The sequence below is a fragment of the Peromyscus californicus genome, unplaced genomic scaffold, assembly GCF_007827085.1.
Source record: "Peromyscus californicus insignis strain IS unplaced genomic scaffold, ASM782708v3 Scaffold_17__1_contigs__length_78620276, whole genome shotgun sequence".
Lineage (NCBI taxonomy): Eukaryota > Metazoa > Chordata > Mammalia > Rodentia > Cricetidae > Peromyscus > Peromyscus californicus.
In genome coordinates, this window is record NW_026294469.1 from 52,476,315 (window position 1) to 52,498,695 (window position 22,381).

Below are 22,381 nucleotides of genomic sequence, written 5' to 3' on the forward strand. Positions count from 1 at the left end.
TTAGGACTGTTCATGCCTTTCAAATATACCATTTTTGATATAAACATTTTTGCCCCGTTTTTAACGTTTTTCTTTTATCTGATCACTCGCATTAGCCAGCCGACATTGAAAAGGCAATGGAGGCTTGGTTATTGTGACCTCTAGCACATGCTGTTGCTTGTCTAGAGACCCTTCAATGGAAAAGGGCAGTTCAGCTAATCAGACATCTTCCCCTGTCCTGGCCTGTCTCAGTTAAGACAGCGGGTTTTCTGTAACATTCCTCAGCCTGAGAATCCACTCCACGTTAAACAAGTCAGTAGGAAAATGTAGCAAAGTGTTGGGCAGTGCTTTAGAGTTGGGAGGCAGGGCAGGGTGCCTGGCGTGTGTGTGGACTCTTAACTGTACACAGCACCTCAGCTTTCTGCACATTAAAACCTGTGATGTAAAGGAACTATAGAATATCTCTGTAGAGAAGAGCTGTCTGCATAGAGTGCTCCTTAACAAGCTAAGCATCCCAGAAGTGATAGACTCAGGATAAAGACAGAATTCAATGGGGTCTTGATGTAGGTTATTTCCAAGGAAACGGCTTTTTATGCTAATTTTACCATTAAAATAAGGATTGAATTTTATCTAAAAGTAGAAAATACTGCATTTCTAACAGGTATAATTAACTCTTTTTTTAAAGTCTTAAATACTAATTTGGAGTATGAATTAAATGTTTAAGGTTAGGGTCATATGGAACTGGAATGGTGATGGAGAACCTCTCTGAATACTAGCTAAGAACTGCCTGGGAGAACAGTGTATTTCATCACATAATGATGAAGTAGGACAGACTTCTTGCGCTCTGTCTCCTTCTTCCGTCCAGCTCTGTTGCTGATCAGTTGCTTTATAGGTGTTCCACTGAACTTCAAGTTTAGAGGCAGGGTGGTCCAGGACCTGCAGCATTTGTTAAGATTTTTGGTAAAGGACATCCCATGGCTTTATTAGCTGTATGCCGAGCATTTGGCCATGAATGAAAGAAGTCTAAATGTTGGCCAGAGTTGTCAATGATGGAGACTCAGGAACTTTATGCTGATTCTCATGCAGGCTAGCTCACTATGCCAGTGACCAGCAATTCTTGAAACTCTTTTGTGCCTCCCGAAGTCAAAGCTATATAGTGTGCTAATATTACAGGGAGTTGCCTCTGTAGTCTGTCTCCTGCACACGTGAAATAGGTTGAAGGAAATGAAATAACTGGGTGTGTGCGAAGAGCAGCTCTATGACTAGACTGATCACTTGACCTCCTAAGAAAGGAAAGTGGAGAAGCCTTCTGGGTTAGTTTAGAACAGCCAGACTAGTTATGGAAATCCTGTCAGGAAGCAGACCTGACATCAAGAACTTGGCATCCAGCAAACAAAACAGTTTTTCTGAAGTTTCTACCTGATATTTAGCTTTTCTCAAAAGAAAAAAAAAAATATTTGGGCCTGGTGTGGTTGCCCAGGCTTTTAATCCCAGCAGAGGCAGACAAAGCTTTATGAGTTCAAAGCCAGACTGGTCTACCTGAAGAATTCCGGGTTAGCCAGAGCAACATAGTGAGGCCCTGTCTCAAAAGCAAGCGAACACACACACACACACACACACACACACACACACACACACACACACACACACAAAACAGTGTTGACATAGTCATCAATTTAGGTTATTTTCCCTTCTTTTCCTTGGGAATGAAGCCACGTGCTATGAGACCAGGCTGCCTGGGACAACAGTAAAGTGCTGACCAAGCTCTGAAGCTACATCATCCAGTACTACAATTGGAAATTGACATTGCGTCTGGGGAAAGGCTCGTAAAAAATTGAATTTGTATCAAGAAGAAGTGCAGAAATGTATCTGATTTACCCCGGTCTCCCTAGATAGGCTGTTTCAGCTTTCAGCTCTGTGACGGTTCTGTGTTAGCAGAGCACTTTAGCCCAGGCTGTCAAAGGAGCTTCTGTCTCGGGAAGGGGGATGTGTGTCTCTTTTTCCTGTGCACACTAATTTATAGGAAACCCTTTCATAGAAAGGTATTTTCCTGTAAAGTGATCAGTCATCTCCCCGGATGTTCTTTGCATTACTGGATATATATTCTACAAGAATCAGGCAGATAAATTGTTGTTGGTGTGTGGTAAGCACTTGGGGACCCAGGCCTTCCTTGGCTAGTACAACAGCTACTTTATGATGTTGGCTAAAATAGAACAGTTATGACTGTTCACTCATTACTGTTTAAAGGACCATTTGCACTGCCCTCTGTGTGCATGTCTATGGAACTAACTGAGAACTTGTGGACACTCAAGTTCTCCTATGATTGCAGCAGTACTGAGCACCTACCTCCCAATATTCTGTTAACTTGTAGATCATTTTGCATGATTATTGTCGTCTTAAGAATAAGAAGTAGCCGGGCAGTGGTGGCGCACGCCTTTAATCCCAGCACTCGGGAGGCAGAGCCAGGCGGATCTCTGTGAGTTCGAGGCCAGCCTGGTCTCCAAAGCGAGTTCCAGGAAAGGCGCAAAGCTACACAGAGAAACCCTGTCTCGAAAAAAACCAAAAAAAAAAAAAAAAAAAAAAAAAAAAAAAGAATAAGAAGTGGTAGGGCTGGAGAGATGGCTCAGTGGTTAGGAGCATTGACTGGTCTTCCAGAGGATCTGGGTTCAATTCCCAGCACCCACATGGCAGTTCAAAACCATCTATTAACTCCAGTTCCAAGTGTTTCAATACCTTCTTCTGGCCTCCATGAGCACAGGCACACACATGGTACTTCTGTGCGCTGTGGAGAGTGAAACTAGAGAGGAGTGCAGCCACGTCAGGTGCACATTAGCGCAGCACGAATTTTCTCTGAGGGAGTAAAAGCCCACTGCTGCCATCTCTCTACGTGCAAACTGACAGGGCAGTTGAGGCTTTTATTTAGGTTATTTTTTAATAAGTTCTATTTAGTAAAAGTGAATCAGAAAACCCCTCTGAAGTTGTGAAAGTGGGAAAGTTCCTGATAGTCTCCAGGAGAGAGTTTAATTAAAGCCTTGTCACTTGGCATCTGTATCTTCTACTATGCTATTTGTTTGTTTGGTTGGTTGGTTGGTTGTTTGGTTGGTTGGTTTTTGGAGACAGGGTTTCTCTGTGTAGCTTTGGTACCTGTCCTGGATCTCACTCTGTAGCCCAGGCTGGCCTCGAACTCACAGAGATCCGCCTGCCTCTGCCTCCCGAGTGCTGGGATTAAAGGTGTGCGCCACCACCGCCCGGCTGCTGTTGTCTTTTATAGCACCTCATACATAGAATTCTTTTAAGGAATGATGACTTGGAGAAATGAGATCCATTTCAGTCAGTTAGGCATCCAAGGATGCATATAGTAACTGTGAAAATATTTATAAAGAATAAAAACATAAAATTTGTGAAACTATTTTTATAGACTTACTTAAGGAATAATATTTTGTGGATTTGAATGTCATTCAAATGGTCATTTATAACAGAGAAATAAATGAGAATATCCTGTCTCTAAATTAAGACAATGTCTTTAAAAATGTAGAAGGATTGAATATCTGAGAAATGACAGGCCTTATTTATTTATTGTTCCAAGTTCTTGGTGGTATATTACAGCACTTAGTAACTGAAGAGAGTCAGCCTTTGGCCCTGCTTTCCCAACGAGCAGTGAAAAGGATGTGCTGAACAGAAGGCACAATTCATCTCATGCCTTCGAGTGTCTGAAGCTGTCCTCTGCGAAAGTTATCTCTAAGAATATTTGTAAGGATTTATTTTAGGAAACATATAAAGGTATTCACAGAAAGTTTCCGTAAAACAAAATTCTTAACTTAATTTGAAACTTCCTAGAAAATAATAATGAGTTCCACATCCTCCAAGTGCTATAGACTCCACCTGGTCTGTTTGCTATTTTGTAGAGGAGAGTAAACCCAGTGGAGACTTTAGGATTGCAGGGAAGGTGTTTTTAGCACAGAAATACAGAAAAGTAATTCTTGGGTAGATATATTAGAGATAAATCCTTTACTTAACAAATAAACCTTAAGAAACAATATATCTAAAATGATAATAATAGATTATGTCCTAAATGAAGGTTTGGACAAAAGAGAAACTATAGGATGCTTAAGACACTTGTTCTGAAGTGATGAAAATAATGAGAAAGGGAAGGAAAGCCTCTTTTCACTGCTTCTCTGCGGGGTCAGCAGCTATGTTAATGTTAGCTACTGAAGACCTTGAAAGATGTCTAGGAAAATGGCTCAGGAAAAAGAAAAATTGGTCAGGAAAAATATGGTGTAGAACCAGGCAGGAAAGACTTCCTAGGGAAAGCCAAGAAGAAAGAGTCCTATCATGGTAGGAAAAAAGCAATCAAGGAATAATATAACTAATATAACTATAACAAGTTAATGCTTCTACCAACATCTCATGCAATAAGTTAAACAATGCCAGAGGGATAGAAAGAAGGATAGTAAATAAAATAGAGGAGTGGAGATACAGGGCCTGGGGAGATGTCTCAATGGCTTGTGCAAGCCTGAGGGTCTGAGTTCAACTCTCCAGCACCCACATCAAAAGCTGGGAATTGTCAGGCACAACTGTAATCCCAGGCTGAGAGAGGCAGCATTATCCACCTTTCCTTGGATAAGAGGATCTCCACCAGCCTTATTTTCCATTGAATAAGAGACCTTGTCTTGGGGAAATAAGGCAGGGGGTGAAAGAAAAAGACACGGTGTCCTCTGACCTCCATATGTGCGTATACACATGTACACATGAAAGAAGGTAGGAAGGAAGGAAGGAAGGACGGATGGATGGACAGACAGACAGGGAGGGAGGGAGGGAAAGATGGGGGGAGAGGCGGGGAGAGGAGGGAGAGGGGGAAAGGAGAGGGAGGGAGGGAAAGGGAAGGAAGAAAGAAAGAAAAGAAAAGAACGAACTAGCAGATACCACTTAGGGCAGAAGCTAGCCGCTTTCTAAGAGAGGAGGTCATGTCACGGCTTTGTTAAATAAGGAAGTCCTGGGAACTGAAGGGAGTTCTGTTTTCTTCTGACCCCTGTTAGCTGCTCTCTCTCCACCATTGGCAGAATTCATCTATATTTCAGTGTCTCTCAGGCAAAATTGACTGTGACAAATTCCTGTGCTCTCATCTCACAGTAGAGTGGTGCTGGACATCAGGAAACTGGCCTGGTAACCACGGAGGGAGGCAGGGTTTGGGCATGTGCAGGAAGGTTTAAGTCGGATGTCCTTAAACTAAAATCCCGACTATATAATTCTTTCTTCTCTGAAATAGTTTCAGAGATGTATTAGTATTTGTGTTTAATTAACCAGAATTACATCTATATTTTTAAAAGACTGTCATAAAACAGAATTATTCAGTGACCATGGGGAAGAAAAGACTTACTAAATAATAATGGTGCATTTTTTTGTATCTGATTTCACTGATCTTGTAGAATCTCTTTTGATATTTTTCTTAATAAGGAAGGTATTGATTAAGAATGATGGAAAAATCCTGGTTTTATTCCTTATTGAATATTCATTTTATTTTCAAGCCCTACTATTGAATGTTGCATTAATTAAAAGTAACACCATATTCTCCTCTAGGCAGACTGGTTTTTCCTCCCAGGTCCTGCTCCTGTTATTTTTTGGTGATTTTGTAAACTTCTTTTTTGGAAGAGGATTGGCTTGTTGAGAATCAGAAAGCTCACATAGTCACTCCTCACCAAACCACTGTTCACAAGCATGCAGAAACAAAAAAGGCCCTTCTGGAACTCACAGTACAGTATAGGCTTGAGCTGTGTGGTTTAGTTTTTTCTCAAAAAAAAAAAAAAAAAAAAAAAGACTTAGGTTGTTTTAGAGAGTATCTAGAGATTTCCTTCAGAGAAAAATTTTATGGTTCATCCTGTCACCGTGCTGTTTATTTAATAGAGATCATAATAAATTTCTGGTCTGTCATGGATAGAAGTTTGAACTTGCAGACTCTGGAACTTGTTTAAATGCTTTCTAGGTCTTTTATCTTTTTAGCTGAATAGAAATACGAGCAGACAGTAAAACATAGTTTTAGATTTAGAACTGGAAAACAAAAGGGCTGAGACTCTTCTGGCCAACCAATCCTGGATCAATAGGCAGTATTATACATTAAGCAAAAATGTATGGCTTATTGAAAAGAAAGAAGTGTCTGTTGTGACATGTCCAGATCTACTACGGAGTGATAGACTACAGTTCTAGGAAAAGAGCACTTGGAGACGGTTTACAGGAAAGGCTTCCTGGCTGAGGATGGTAAGTTGTGGTTAAGGTTCCCCAAGGGACGTGGTGGGAGCACTGTCCATTGAGGCCTGTTGAAAACTAGAAAATGCATTCCACAAAGCAGCCTTTTAGCCTCTGGCTCTAAGTAGCTAGCCTTTTGTGAGTCCATCTCTCAGTACTTCCAGGCAGTAGCAACAGAAGCGTCACACAACTTACTCTTTTCTAATGTATTTTCCTGTACATACATGTGTGTAACTGCTTTCAGGGGATATTATGATATACTGTACTCAGTTTACTGGTTATGAGTTATAGCTGGGTGAATAATATCAGTGCATTCAGCTCTGTCACCATCACATGCGGGAGTGTGTGTGTGTGTGTGTGTGTGTGTGTGTGTGTGTGTGTGTGTGTGTGTGTGTAGCTGTGGGAGGGGGCTGGAGGGGGCAGCATGTTTGCATCCATCTATGAACCTATCGTGAATTTGTTTCTTTACTGCTAAGTGATACTTAACTTGTACCTACAGAATCCCAGATTTGAACTTGACTGGAAAGACGGGCTCGTTTACTTTGGAGCAGGACTTTGTAGAGGCACTGAACACAGGCAGCAGTGATTGTGGGGACAGTCGTCCTTTCTGAGTTGATGTCCCCACCTTTTTGTTCTTCTTTGGGCTTTCGCTGTTTTGCCTTCTATCTCTTATGGTGCACTTCAGTGTCTGTACTTTTTTAAGTAGAAAGGACTTTAGTATTTTGTGATAGTTTCCCAGTTTCTGTAATAATGTACTGTGCACTGAGTTATCACAGACCAGCACTACAAATTACTGGGTCAGGTTTTAAACAGCCAAGCTTGTGACTGCACTGATTTTCTCATAGAAAAGAACCTAGCTAAGGAAAGCACCTAGTGCAGGCGCTGTCTTTCCCGGACTCAGGCTTTAGCTGGATATCCTTTCTAAAGCATCCAAGATGCTCTACAGCATGAATCTAAAGCAAAAGTTTATCGGTATCCTTTATCATAGTTATTTAATCGGATGAATGGGGTGTCTCTGAAACATTTCTTCCCACTGTTGAACTGGGTTTAAAGTGAGCTAGCGTGTTGGCTGTCACGTTTAGTGATACGGCATTTCAAGTAGATAACAAACACATGTAAAACGTCTGTAACACTTGAATGGCTGCAGCTGTCATCTCATTTTTTCTGGATTAAGTTTGGTCAAGAAAGAAAGTGCCTCCTTTTCTAGTTGTCATTTGCTCAGGAAGTGAAAGCAAATTCTAATGAGGGAGTCCCAGCAGGAGAGCACCTAACAAATGAGAGACACATATTGACTGCCGCCAGCATGGCATGCCAGTGATAAATGTATTTCAGACACTGTGGTCAAGGCCACTCACCATTGTCCTTGAATTTCCTGCCATCAAAAGTTGTAGTGCAGTTCACGTCCTCATAATCGGTGTAAGGAACCTACTTTTTAAAATGTCAGCCATTACTGTATATTTTTTTCTTTTTTAAAATTCATTTTACATACCAAAGATCCCCCTCTTCTCTCCTTCTGCTCCTCCAGCCTCCTCCTCCCAACCCTCCCCCATTGCCTCCTATAAGAAGGTAAGGCCTCCCACAGGGAGGTACATTACTGTATCTTATTTATGTAAATATAATGTACATTTTTACTAGAACTTTATCTTACCACTGTCTAAATTAGACATCAAAGAAATGACAGCCATTGATGAGACATTGGTGAGGTGAACTTGTGCAAATGTACTAAAGTGGTCATAAAAGGAAAACTTGGACACAGCCAGACTTTGGGAATGTGCCCTTCTGTGTGTGTTTGTTTGTTTGTTTAAAGTCTGTGAAAAGTTTTACAAGCAGAATTCCAAAGCAGAACCATTTTCATGTTAAAGACTGGTACGTGTTTGTTTTAATTTTTTTTCTTTTTGTGTTTGTTGAGAATCAAACCCGTTAATCACTTCATGCTTTCCAAGAATATGCTATACACCTAAGCCAAGACTTCTGCTTGTTTGGAATAAGGTATGCACTAAAAATATAGAAAGGAATATGTTTGTGTTTTTTTCCTATATCCTTAAAAAGAATTTGTCTTAGGTTTCTATTGCTGTGAAGAGACACCATGACCACTGCAACTCTTATAAAGAAAAACATTTAATTGGGCTGGCTTACATTTTCAGAGGTGCAGTCCATTATCATCATGGTGAGACATGGCAGCATGGGCAGACGTGGTGCTGGCTATATGGTGTTAGCAGCAGGGAGTAGTCTGTCTGTCACCCCCACCCCCACAGTGACACACTTCCTCCAACAAAGCCACACCTAGTAGTGCCACTCTGTATAAGCTTATGGGGGCCAGCCACACTTACACTCCCCAGCATTCTTAGTTTTTAGTATGTTTGCTGGCACTCTACTCTTTATCATTGCTCAGTGAGATCGAATTATTTACCATGTTTTGTTTAAAAATGAGCTGTACCCTTACAAATACGACCATCTAGAACTGGGCTATGGGGCCTGGGGAGATGGGTTACTTGGGAAAAGTGCTTGCCATGCCAGGATGAGGATCTGAGTTGAGATACCCAGCCCACACATAAAAAGCTAGGCCCAGAGCTGCACTTTGGAACCCCAGTGCTAGAGAGGCAGAGACTGGTGCACCCCTGAAACTTGTTGGCTAGCCAGTGTCCCCAACCAGTGCATGCCAGATGCTGTGAGAGAACATGTCTTAAAAAATAAGATGGAGAAAACTGACGAAGGCACCCTATGTCAGCTTCACACACACACACACACACACACACACACACACACACACACCACTCAATAAATAAATAAACCATGTCATTACATGATTTTTCAAATCTCCAAACATAGCAAAATGTTTAAGAATTAATGTAGTATTAAATGTGTTATTTTGATGTCTGAATCATATGGAGAATATGATGGCTTGGATAGCAATGTCTTCTGTAAGTAGTTTTAAAGACATGTAAGTAGTTCTAAAACTCAACTCCTTATTGAGTTTAAGAGAAGTTCCCTCAGTGTGGGTTCACAGCACATACTCCTGCTGTCTTCCTGATTTGCCATCCTCCCTAATCATCACTGCAGCCTCTAATCTGCAGATCCAGCCAGTACCCTCCCAAGGATAGAATAGCACCTTCTGCATACAATGCTCTTCAGTCTTGCTATCCCTCTGTACTTCAGCATGTATTTCTCTCTCTCTCTCTCTCTCTCTCTCTCTCTCTCTCTCTCTCTCTCTCTCTCTCTCTTCCCTTTCTCCCTACACACACACACACACACACACACACACACACACACACACACACACACACACTAATTTATAACCAGAAAATTACGAAGGTTTGCTATCTACTCTTACGGTAATCTCATAATTTGATATCTACCAGAGGTGTATGTAGGAGAAGGTAAGAGTCTCTCCCTGATGTTAGCTTAGAATTTAGTGGGGAAACCTGGAGGATCAAGGTAGTTACTCGTTTCTGCACATGCCCACTGACTCCTGCCAGCTGGATAACACCTGGAGACGTCCCTTGTTCCGTCTCTCACTTCTTTTCTGAAGGAAGGCTGAGATGTTGCTTTTTGATTCCTATTATGCCAAGTCTGGAATGAGAGTCAACCTGCTATGGCATCTCCCTAACAGAACAAGCTGAACTAATCAATGAATTGAATTATTTTCTATCACTGTCTAATTGAAATGAATATACATTTGAGGAGAAGACAAGTATATTTGGTATCATTCTAACATCTTAATGGAAATAGACTTAAGGATAAATATAACAAAGTGAGCTAATGTAAGTTTTATTATAAGATAGAAGCCAAGTAAATGGGCTCTGTTCCTTTAAAAAAAAAAAAAAAAAGCTGTAGCACTTTGGCCATGGGCAGTTACTAACAGTGATTTATATGTCATTTGGGGATAAACTAACTGACATTGATGAATTAAATAGTGCTTCAATATCTACATACTGATAATGCTTATGACATAAGCAGTATAGCGTTTTGATTTTTTTCTGTGGGGGATAATATTCCACCAGCTTAGGAGTAGTGAGAACCAGTGTGAGTGTTGATGCTTTCCCTTTGTAATGAATGCAGCATCGCTCAGAACTTCAGGTTTCAGTTTTCCCATCATTAGACAATATGATTGCACTAAAGATACAAAGGTTTAAACCAAGCTGGTGGGAAATCAGGAACTTTAGACCAATAGCTGTGGAGCCTCCATGGGATTGGACTACATCCTCTGCATAAGCAAGACAGTTGTGTAGCTTGATTTGCTTAAGGGGCTCCCTTGCAGTAGGATCAGGATCCATCCCTGGTGCATGAGCAGGCTTTTTCGAGCCCACTACCTATGGGGGGACACCTCGCACAGCCTTGATACAGGGGGAGGGGCTTGAACCTGCCTCAACTGAATGTACCAGGCTCTGCTGACTTCCCATGAGAGGCCTTACCTTGTCAGAGGAGGGAATGGGGTGTGGGTTGGGGGGGAAGCCTGGGGGGCAGAGGAGGGAAGAGAGGGGGATCTTTGGTTGATATGTAAAATGAATAAAAAAGTTCCTAATAAAATAAAGATACAAAGGTTTAAGCATACCTACTCTAAGAATATTAAATACACCTTCTTCTATAGTTAATCTCAGTAATGGGGGTTAATTCACTTCTCATTGAAGTGAATCTTTCTGAGAAATCTATAGTGAATGCTGATTAAATATACAGTATATGGCTAGAAGTAATAACAAAGTACCCAGTGTGTCTTTTATTGATTATAGTTATGATTCCACGAATTGGTGAAAATTACAGCAGAACAGAATTAGTGAGTATGGTCATTAGTAAAAGAGTCTGCACATTAAAATGAAGAGTCAAATATATATGTATGCGTACATGCAAACAGTCAAATTCATTTCAGTTCCTTATTATCTTTTCTAGCTTCTAATAGTATGGCTTTTTTCTTTTTAGAATTACACTAGGAAAGTCTTGCATTTATTATTTATTTACTATTATAAAACATCATAACTGAATACTGATAAAGTTCAAGATTAAGATAAAATTAGGGATATACACTGTCAGTAAAAACAGGCTTCATTGCTGAAAATTAAAAAGGTAACCTTTTGGAAGCATCATAAGGTCCTAAGATGCTTGCACAGAAACACTTGAGCAGTTTCATGCAGTGATAATTTAGTCAGGCCTCTTGAGCCTTGTGACTGGCCGCAGTTAAATGATCCACTGTTTGATGATGCTGTGTTCTAAGCCTTGTGAGCAGCCACAGTGAGATGACCCACTATGTAATGGATTGATGGTTGTGTCTATCTTAGTGACTTGCCAAGCTTTGTTTCCTTGAACAGATGACTCTTGAATATCTGCTGAAATTTTCCTTAAGTAGTTGTTTGGAAGAAAGAACAGGGAACATTTTTCCTTGTATATAATTCAGTCTTAAATTTTAAACTCGTCTGAATTGGCTATGTTGAATGAGCCTTTTCTTTGCCCAGCAAGCAAGGCTGTTGATCAGAGTTATAGTCTTTGTTTCCTCTCTGCTTTGAAAAGTTACCTTCTTGCCAGCCTGCCATGAAATCTGTGACTTCCTGTGTTGGAACCCTGGAAAGACATGCAGATCATATCCTGGGTTCTCTGCTTCTGCGCTCGTTTCTGATTTGTCTGCTGTGAATATGAGTATGTAAGAGAAACCATAGAGAGTGACCAGAGTTTGACCCACCCTGGCATTGGGGGCCATTCTTAAATGGTATCAGTACCAAGATAATGTTCATATTGCTAGGTCTTGCCGTTTGGGGACTCTGTACTCACTCCCTGGGCATTTCCTGAACAGTATGGTCATCTCTAATCTGTCTCTTGCCTCCATAGACCAGTGAACACTTTGTTCAGGCATTTCCTAACTTCAGGCATCTACCATGTTGTGCTTATGAACTTAAGATGGATGTTCACCCTGTCTCTTGCTGCAGTGCATGTGTCTCAGTGGAAGGCACAACTGGGTCTTCTGTGGACACGCACAGTCACTGGATCAGAGTTCTCATGCCTTCAAACTCTATCTGCCTCATTCCTCCAGATTCATCCATGCTGCTCTCAAGGCAGCTGCTTCTCTCTCAGTCCCCAAGCCCTTGGTGCTGTGAAGTGCAGGCCATGTTCTTTTTGTTTTTCTGTATGCCTGTTTGTTTATTGTTTGCAAATACATGGTATATCTTTGTAAACATTTTGCATGCGATATTTATGATAGCAAAATTCTACCTACTTTTATGAATTTTCCTAATTTTGTTAAAAGTGACTAATATTTTGTTTGAGCCTCAACCACATAGATAAGAACAGAACCTAGTGAGAGAAATGGGTAGGAAATACTTATTGCTAGATACAATATAAATAAGCACTTCTCGTTATTAATCTTGTCCCTCAGATCTTTTTCTTTCGTTAGGCAATGGTTTGGAGTGTTTAATAATCTAGTATTCTGTCTCTTGCCTGGGATAATTGTAGAATTTCTCTTATTCCTCCTAGCACTTCAAAATTAGATTATTTTCTTCATCTCATCTCTGTCTTTTTTTTAAAAGTTTTTAAAATTTACTTTACATACCAATCACAGTTTCCCCTCCCTCCTCTGCTTCTGCCCCCTCCCCCATTCACTCCTCCTCCATCTCCATTTAGAAAGGGTAAGGCCTCCCCTGGGAGTCAACAAAGCATGGTATATCAAGTTGAGGCAGGGGACCAACCTTCTCCCCCTGCATCAAGGCTGAGGGAGGCATCCCACCATAGGAAAAAGGTTCTAAAAAGCCAGTTCATGTGCCAGGTACAGGTGGTAAGAGGTACAGGTGCTGGTCCCATTATTAGGGGCCCCACAAACAGACCAAGCTGTACAACTGCCACCCACATGCAGAGGACCTAGGTTGGTACCATGCAGGCTCCCTAACTGTCAGTCTACAGTCCATGAGCTCCCACGAGCTCTGGTCAGCTGTCTCTGTAGGTTTTTCTGTCATGATCTTGAGCTCCCTTGACTTGTACAATTCCTTCCCCCTTTCTTCAACAGGACTCCGGAAGTTCGGCCCAATGCTTGGTTGTGGATCTCTGCATCTGCTTCCATCAGTTACCGGATGAAGGTTCTATGATGACAATTAGGGTAGTCACCAATCTGATTACAGGAGAAGGCCAGTTCAGGCACCCTCTCCACTATTGCTAGGAGTCTTAGCTGCACTCATCCTCGTGAATTCCTGGGGTTTTCCCTAACCCTATAATGGCCCCCCTCTATCAAGATATCTCTTTCATTGCTCTTCCTCTCTGTCCCTCCCCCAACTTGACCATCCTGATCCCTCATGTTCCCATCCCCCATCTCCTCCCCTCTACCCATCCCACTACCCCACCACCTGCCCCCAGTTTACCCAGGAAATCTCAACTATGTCTCTTTCCAGGGCAATTTATGTGTGTCTCTCTTAGGGTCTTTCTAGTTACCTAGCTTCTCTGGAGCGATGGGTTGTAGACTGGTTATCCTTTGCTTTACATCTTTATATATCCACTTCTGAGTGAGTACATACCATGTTTGTCTTTCTTAGTCTGGGTTACCTCACTCAGAATGATTTTTTTTCTAGTTCCATCCATTTGTCTGCAAATTTCATGAGGTCATTTTTTTTTAACCGCTGAGTAATAACTCCATTGTGTAAATGTACCACATTTTTTTATCCATTCTTTTGTTGAGGGGCATCTAGGTTGTTTCCAGGTTCTGGTTATTATGAATAATGCTGCTATGAACATAGTTGAGCAAGTGTCCTTGTGGTATGATTGAGCATCCTTTGGGTATATGCCCAAGAATGATATCTCTGGGTCTTGAAGTAGATTGATTCCCAATTTTTTGAGAAACTGCCATTCTGATTTTCAAAGTGGCTGTACAAGTTTGCATTCCCACCAGCAGTGGAAGAGTGTTCCCCTTACTCCACATCCTCTCCAACATAGGCTGTCATTAGGTGTAAGATGGTATCTCAGAGCCATTCTGATTTGCATTTTCCTGACAGTTAAGGATGTTGAACAATTTTTAAGTGTATCTCAGCCATTCAAGATTCTTCTGTTGAGACTTCTCTTTTTAAATCTGTACCCCATTTTTAAAATTGAATTATTTGGTATTTTGATGTCTAGCTTCTTGAGTTCTTTATACATTCTGGAGATCAGCCCTCTGTCAGATGTGGGGTTGGTGAAGATCTTTTCCCATTCTATAGACTGTCTATTTGTCTTATTGACCTTTGCCTTACAGAAGCTTTTCAGTTTCAGAAGGTCTCATTTATTAATTGTTGATCTCAGGGTCTGTGTTACTGGTGTTATATTCAGGAAGTAGTTCTCTTGTGCCAATGTGTTCAAGGCTACTTCCCACTTTCTCTTCTATCAGGTTCAGTGTAACTGAATTTATGTTGAGGTCTTTGATCCCTTGGACTTGACAGGGCGATAGATATGGATCTGTTTGCATTCTTGTAGATGCCACCATCTAGTTAGGCCAGCACCAAATGGGTATCAATGTCTTGTTATGTAGTGCTATGAACTTTCCTCTTAGCACTGCTTTCATAGTGTCTCATAAGTTTGGGTATGTTGTGCATTCATTTTCATTGAATTCTAGGAAGTCTTTAATTTCTTTTCATCTCTGTCTTTTCAATACAGAAATATCTTTGACCAAAAAAAGATGCATAGCAAGACATTGATACCCATTTGCCCATAAAAAGACAATTAAACTACTTTTTGACACTTGTTGTTTTGAAAATGGCCTTTAGGGTTTAGCGTCTGAGACTGGGTTTGCTGCCTCACAAGTTACTTTCAAGTTCAGTGAGATCCTTCACAGCTAATGGTGTCTAATGCAATGTGGGGCTTGAGTTTCAAGTCAGTTCAGGTGATGTCTGCACCAATCTTCAAGTCCAGAGAATCTGAACAAATGACAATGGCAACATTTCATTATAGTAGGGGCCAAAACACCTCCAGGGCTGAGGGAGTGATGAACTCAGTAGCTGCACCACACTGGATTACAGAGCACTGCCCTGCTCCAGTCATATTTCCTCATCCACAAGAGACCCATGTGACAGCCGCAGCCATGCTCCTGGAGCTTCCTTATGTTGTTTTAGAGGCATTTCACACGTGTGTATACCTGTGTGTTTGTGTATGTGTGCACATGCATTCGTGGGTGTGTGTGGAAGCCTGCTTGCATGTGTTTTCACCTGCTTGAAAGGCTAACCCAGTTTGTCCAAAATATACTTCAAAGAAAATTAGATTCAAACTCGGTGTATGTCTGGACTTAAACCACTCAGATGAAAACAGAACAAAGATGAGCAGAATGTGTAGGCAGTATTTATTACTAGACACAGACTGAGCATAAATTTAGTTCTGAGCTTCCTGGCAGTAAAGGAAATACCATTGGATTATGTAATGACTGTTACACCATAAAAAGAAATGTGTCTAGTAAACAAACTATTTTCCTGATTTTAAAAAAAAAGTGTCTCCAGGAGGAACTTATTTGCAGCGACTGTTAGAGATAGCAGCTAACAAGAAGCCATGGCTCCTGATGTGGAGGTGTTTTTCATGTCGATGTAGAGTGGGAGATGTAGGATGAACTGGCCAGACATATGCTGCATGGGGTAGATGTGGGCCTGGTGTCTGGTTTTCTGCATTTAGCATGGCTGACTTACACAAGAGAGTGTGCTACCTGGCTGTTGGATGTGCAGCCCTGTGGGTGACTTGTTGCTAATTGAGGCAGGATGCTAATCAGAAAGAGGTCTTGATTCTGTGTGGATATTCAGAGGGCCACTGGCCAGAACATGCTTGCTCTGCTTCCACTCAGGACTCTGAGGCTTGCAAGAAGGGCCCATGTGTTCTTCAAAAAATAAGTAGTCTCCTTGTGGTTTTAGATGGCTGCTCAGATCCTGGAATGTGGGGAACGGTTGTAGCTTGAGAGTTTTCCTGCCTGGCCCACAGTCAGGACAAATCTCTCTCACCCGCCAGTCCCACAGCCGCTCAGACCCGACCAAGTAAACACAGAGACTTATATTGGTTACAAACTGTATGGCCGTGGCAGGCTTCTTGCTAACTGTTCTTACAGTTAATCCATTTCTATAAATCTATACCTTGCCACGTGGCTTGTGGCTTACCGGCATCTTCACTTGCTGTTTGTCATCGTGACAGCTGGCAGTGTCTCTGTGACTCAGCCTTCCACTTCCCAGCTTTATTCTCCTCCTTGTCCCGCCCATACTTCCTGCCTGGCCACTGGCCAATCAGTGTTTTATTTATTGACCAATCAGCAACACACTTGGCATACAGACCATCCCACAGCAAACTGTTTTGAATCAGATATTGGCAATGGAAAGGTTAGATTCTATAGAAGAGTTTGTCTGGCCCACATGTCTGCTCTTGTGTCAGTCCTACACTAGTGAGGAGCAAATGTCTAAGCTGAAGTGTCCTTATGTGAGCCAGATCCTTCTCTCCAGCAGTTCACTTTCTATGAGATGTGGTAAGTTAGAAATATGGGCACAAACCTTTTTAAACAGTTGGCAGGTCAAACAAAATATGTCTGGAGTCCAGGGCTGGGATTGCCCTAGGTTGCTTGCATCATGTTTAAAGCCCTGGATTCAATCCACAGTACTACTACTACTACTACTACTACTACTAATACTAATACTAATACTAATAATAATAATAATAATAAATAATTGGTTTTGATGATCCTCTGTTATAAACAAAGGTCTCCCCAATCAGTTGTCTTAACAAAAAAAAAGGAGAGGGGGATTCAGATTGTCCTAGAGGAAGTAAGGTGATTGTAGTTATGGTTTTCCAGAACTGGATACTAATTTTTAAAAATGAAAGTGCTTTCCCATTGAGTTCCTTAAGCTGATTTAGTAAGTGGCAGTAGACATTTAATTTCTTAAAGATTTTTCTCCTGCCTAGAGTAATTTTCATCCCAGAATAGTTGATGTTGATTACTCTGGTTTCCTTCACTAGCTATTCAGCACAAGTACCCATTGCTTTATTAGCACACTTGTTGCCAGCACCATGGATAGCTCCCACTTGTCTTTGTTTAATGATGGCAGTCTGAAGTCTGTTTCTAAGCAATCTAGGATGCCAAGTGAAACTGATTTGGGCATAAATGGTTTTGGATTTGTGGGTAAGAGGTTATTAAAAAACAGTAAACAATTGAGTTATGTGATTGTTAGATTTGTGTGGTCATTCCTAGGTAAGCAAGCGTAACAGAAAATGTCAATAATATTTGCTGAGTTTTTATTATATGCAGGTTACAACATGTATATTAGCTCATTTAATTTTCACAAAGCTCTTTGACACACATATGATCACTATGAACATCATCATCCTTATGTTATAGATATTGATACTCTGAGGTTAAATAATGTGACCCTGGTTCCACAGTGACTAAGTAGTGAGCTGAATGCAAACCCAGACAGTCTGACTCAGCTCCCATGCCTTCTGCTGCTTAAGCCCAGGTCTGTATTACCAGAATAACATTCTTTCTTTGAGTACTTGATTTGCCAGCAAATCAAATGACAGGAAAGAAGATAGCAGAGGACATTAAGAGTGTGCTTGGCTCATGTCTCTGTCCTCCCTAGTCTTTCTCATTGGAGTTTTCGGATATCTATTATGTAAAAGTTCTTATAAAAATTTACAATATGTATGACCCGAATGACATCACAAGTATGTGCTCACTGAGACTCATTTCTCCACTGCATTAAAGACAAAGGACTCTGGGTGTTAACTAACATAGTGGAGGTATGGTATTGAACAGTTGGATGTGGGTTAGGTTACAGTATTATGCCAATTTTCTTAGCATGGAGTATTTTCAGTAATTATTAATATCAATGGATGAGTGTATTGTTTTATTAGTAAAGACCTTTTATCAGAGACCTACTCTAAAATACAGCTTCCTTTTCATTATTCATTGTTAAATCAATGATAGCTATTGGCAAAGGTTCAAGACTGTCCCTGTTAACATGTTTTTAATAGTGTTTGATTTATATGTGCCCATACCTCCAGTGCAAGCATGTATATATGCTTACTAATTGCAGCTGTATGCAGTTAAGCATAGTGTTTTTGGTGTAAAATCAAGGATAAAACATGAAAAATGTATAATTATTAAGGAGTTGAAATTAGTCTTTAACTTCTTTCAGAGATTATAATACAGGTTTGATTGATTTTCCCTTCAGGTAGGCAAGTTCCTGGGTAATTTGGGTAAATTTTTTTTTGCCTTTTATATTAGTTGGGGTTTGCTAGAGAGACAGAACTAATAGAATAAATCTCTATCTCTACATAAAGGGGATTTATTAGAGTGGTTTACAGGCTGTGATACAGCAAGTCATTCAACAATAGCTGTCTACCAACAGAAGGTCCAAGAACCCAGTAGTGTTCAGTCCAGGAGGTTGAATGTCTCAGCTGGTCTTCAGTGTCCACCAGAACCCTGAAGAAGTGGGCTCTGCGGCCAGTCGTAAATGGACTCGTGAGTGACAGCAAGCAGCTAAAGAGAGCAGACTTTCTCCTTCCATGTCCTTCATGTAGGCTGCTAGCAGAAGGTATAGTCCAGATTAAAAATGAGTCTTCCCACCTCGAAAGATCTAGATAAAAGTTTTATCTTCCCACTTCAAAAGATTTAATTAAAAAATTCTCTCCCAGGTATACCCAGCCATCCCCGATGCAGTCAAGTTGACAACCAAGAATAACCATCATAGCTTTCTAAGTAATTGCAAAATTCTTCCCTGTAATGTAAAGAATTAAAGCTCTGATTTATCCACTAATATGCACTTTCTCTTTGGGCTCATAATGCCTTTCAAACTGGAAGACAGACCCACTCCTCAGAACAAGATTGATGTCCTTACATAAATGAAGAATTTTTTACTTTCCTTCATTTTTATAACCTGATTTTATAAATAATGTTGCAGTTTGCAGTATCAAATATCTATGATATCACCTGCTCAACATTGAGTACGTTCACAGAAGTACTTGTAAGAGTTCTATGGAATGCATCTCACTAATGACCTATTAATTTCATTTCAGACAATCCATGGGCACAAGGGACCAATCACTGCAGTGTCCTTTGCTCCTGATGGGCGTTATCTTGCCACCTACTCAAACACTGACAGTCACATTTCTTTCTGGCAGGTAAGCAGATCTTAAATATGTGCCGCATGATGTGCTTTGGTGGGAAGGTCTCCTTTCGGGCCTATTGGCCAGCCTGCCTTTGTGCCCTTCCTCCCTCCCTTACACAAATGTCAAGCGTTCAGATTGCTGATTATGTGCTCAGCGTCAGCATGCAGGATGCTGAGGATACAGTTAGCAATCTGGCAGAGAAGAAGCGCCTGCTCTCCCGCTACTTCACTCTAAAGGAAACACAGGTAAACACACAAGCAATTACAATACAGAATCTGAGGATGAGATGGTGGCAAGCCCTCCAGAGCAAGGGACCTCTGGGTGGAGCCATGAGAGGTGGAGGAGGAACACAGGTGAGGCTGGGCTGGCTAGGAATCCAGGGGAGCTGTACTCAAGCTACTAGTTTACAACAGGCACTCGAACAAGGTCTTTGGATCTACTCTCGTGGGGCATAAGACCCTGGGTATTTTCCTAGGATTTTATGCATGTCCCTTGTCTCTTGTTTTTTTATGTCATGTTTTTGTTTTGGTGGAAGGTTGTTTGTTTAGTTTTGTTTTTTGTTAGTTCAGTTTTTGTTTTGTTTCTTTCTATTTTTTTCTTTTCTTTTTGTTTTCTTTTTGAAATGATCTTCTTAATAACCCAAGCTTGCCTCCCACCTCTACCTCTCAAGTGCTGAGATTATAGGCATGTACTACCAGGCCTGGTATTCACATAGTGTTCTGAATTTCTAAACTATGCAAGACATTTAAAAAAACTAGAGTATCTTCATCTGGTATTTCATGGAAATATATATGTAATTTTGATTAAACTAAATGCTAATTTTGAGTAACTAATTTTTATAGGAGACTACTAATTACCATCATTTCTTCTTCTTTTTAACTCTCTTTAGTCCTGACAATTAGAAAAGTATTACCAAGAAATCCCCACTCAGCAGTATTCCAAAATTTTGATGATAACTTCATTTTTGGAGGCTGCAAATATACTATGTAAAACCAGCATATTGCTTTAAAAGCTGAAAAAAGAAATTCAAGTTTTGAGACGGCTTCAACACAACCAGCACAATTATGGTTTAAAAACAAAATCATTAGCTAATAGGATGTAAAATAAATACAATAAATTGTTTAATTAACAACATCCTACTGAAATGTGACACTTTCAAATCTGTCAGGACCTTTTCCTACTTTTTAATCTAATTTAGCCTTCCAGGTTTTCTCATTGTGTCTCTAGTACCTTAATTAACTCAAATTAAACCCCATCAATCAGAGATCTCACCCAGTCTTCATTTTTGACTCTGAACAATCACAGGACTGGCATTTTCGACTGTGGTCCCCCATGAGTCCATTAGATATCCACGGATGGGCTTAGAACACAGGTCCTTCCAAGAGCTTGCCCGATCGTGGGTTTTTTCCTGCTCACATCTGGCCCAGTGGGCTCTGTGCCATTGTGTCACCTGTACTTTCATACAAATTTTCCTTTAGTTTCTCTTTTTCTGGAGTCTTAGGTGGGTACACATTGCCTCCATGTCCAGGTGCTAGGTTCTGGCCCACACTGGAGATACAGGGATTAGCCAGTCCCAGGGCCTAGTTCTCAAGGGGACTAGCTTTTCCCATGTTTGCCTTTTTATAAAGAACAAACCAAGCCTCTTTTTTGTTTGTTTGTTTGGTTTGGGGTTTGGTCCAACTAAAAATATACAGTGTTATATAAAAGATAAACCTAATTTGACAGCTTTCCAGTACTTTCTTGAATTTGTTGAGTAGTAAGTTTTTTTCTTACCCTTGTCTTTATCATTAAGGTTCTATTTGAATATATTTGTTTGTTTGTTTTTATTTATTTATTTCATTTATTGAAACATTTTCTGTTCCTATCCAGATCTCCACCCAGCACATGGGTGGAACTGTGGATAGTGGGCATCCTTTCTTATTTTGAAAGCTAAGACCATATACTAGATGTCTGTTTCCAATTACTTTCCAGCCCCTCTCTGCTGGCTCGCTGGGTTTTTCTGGATATCTGAGCCTGTGAACATGGCTCCACAAGTTACCCTGCTCCACGGGCTGCCTGGTGCCATCCGAATGTGCCAGAGCACTGGGCAGTGCAGCCACTCCCAGGTCCTTGCTTCCTCTAAAACAGCATCAGAATGGACGGTGAGGCCAACTCCTGCATGGCTTGAGTTGTGCCCCACCCAGTCTCCAAATTTAACTGGGAAGCGTGGAAAAAGATGATTCTGGCTGTCCAAGAAAAGACAACGACAGCTCTTCCTGAGTTATAGTGGCTTTTGTTGGAATTAAAGAAATTCTAAGTGTCTAAGTGCAGTGGCCGACTCTACTGCGGCTCCCCTGACAGAGATCCACGCTGCTCAGTTCTAATGGTGTCTGAGAAGACTTTTTATCATTCCAGGAAGTGTACTTTAATATATTTTGAAAACTTAATGAAGTCTTATTAATACAGAGCCTTACTAAGACTATCAACTATAAAATCTTTGCTGAGAAATGAGTGTTAATGAGAAATATTGGTTGGGTAATTACTCAAGTGAGACTCAGTAAAAGGTTTGTATGCAGCATTACTTACTTTGGGGAAGGCATTAAAACACTTTCTGTTTTGATGAATTATGTCTATGTGTGTTTTTCTGTTCAGAAAATAATCTCCACATAACTAGTGTTGTGATGCATATTTCTGAAGAAAAGGGAGAAGCCAGTGTTGGATTTTGGTACTTTATATAATTAACTGTTAAATAGACTTATCTGGCAGCAACAAACCATATTCCTACAATTTGAATATTTCACTTCTGTATATCTATTTGGTATTCCAAAGAGGAGAGTTTAGTAATGAAAAACATCCTTAATTCTCTCATGCAGAGATTACCAATACTACCTAACAAATAAATCTTGTTTTTCAAAAATGTTGATAAATTACGTAGATACTGGTTTCTTTGTATTTACTCCATCACAGAGTGGAGCATAACTCAGCCATTCAAAAACAGTGATGTAAATCTATAGTCATTATCATGATGATTTCCTTAACATGTTGTTGAATTGAAAGAGCAGATTGTAAAAGTACTTTTTAATGTGAGCCTGTTTCTTAGATCTGCGTGCGTGCATGC

General features: G+C 40.6%; 1 protein-coding gene across 2 annotated transcripts in view; it reads left to right on the forward strand.

The window, feature by feature from the left end:
• Positions 1-22,381, forward strand: part of Wdr7 (WD repeat domain 7) — a 296,825-nt gene that overhangs the window by 268,777 nt on the left and 5,667 nt on the right. For both annotated transcript variants that reach the window (XM_052742313.1, XM_052742314.1), the window contains one exon: positions 19,192-19,296. In XM_052742313.1, the coding sequence (XP_052598273.1) occupies positions 19,192-19,296 (105 nt within the window). The remainder of the gene's footprint in view (positions 1-19,191; positions 19,297-22,381) is intronic.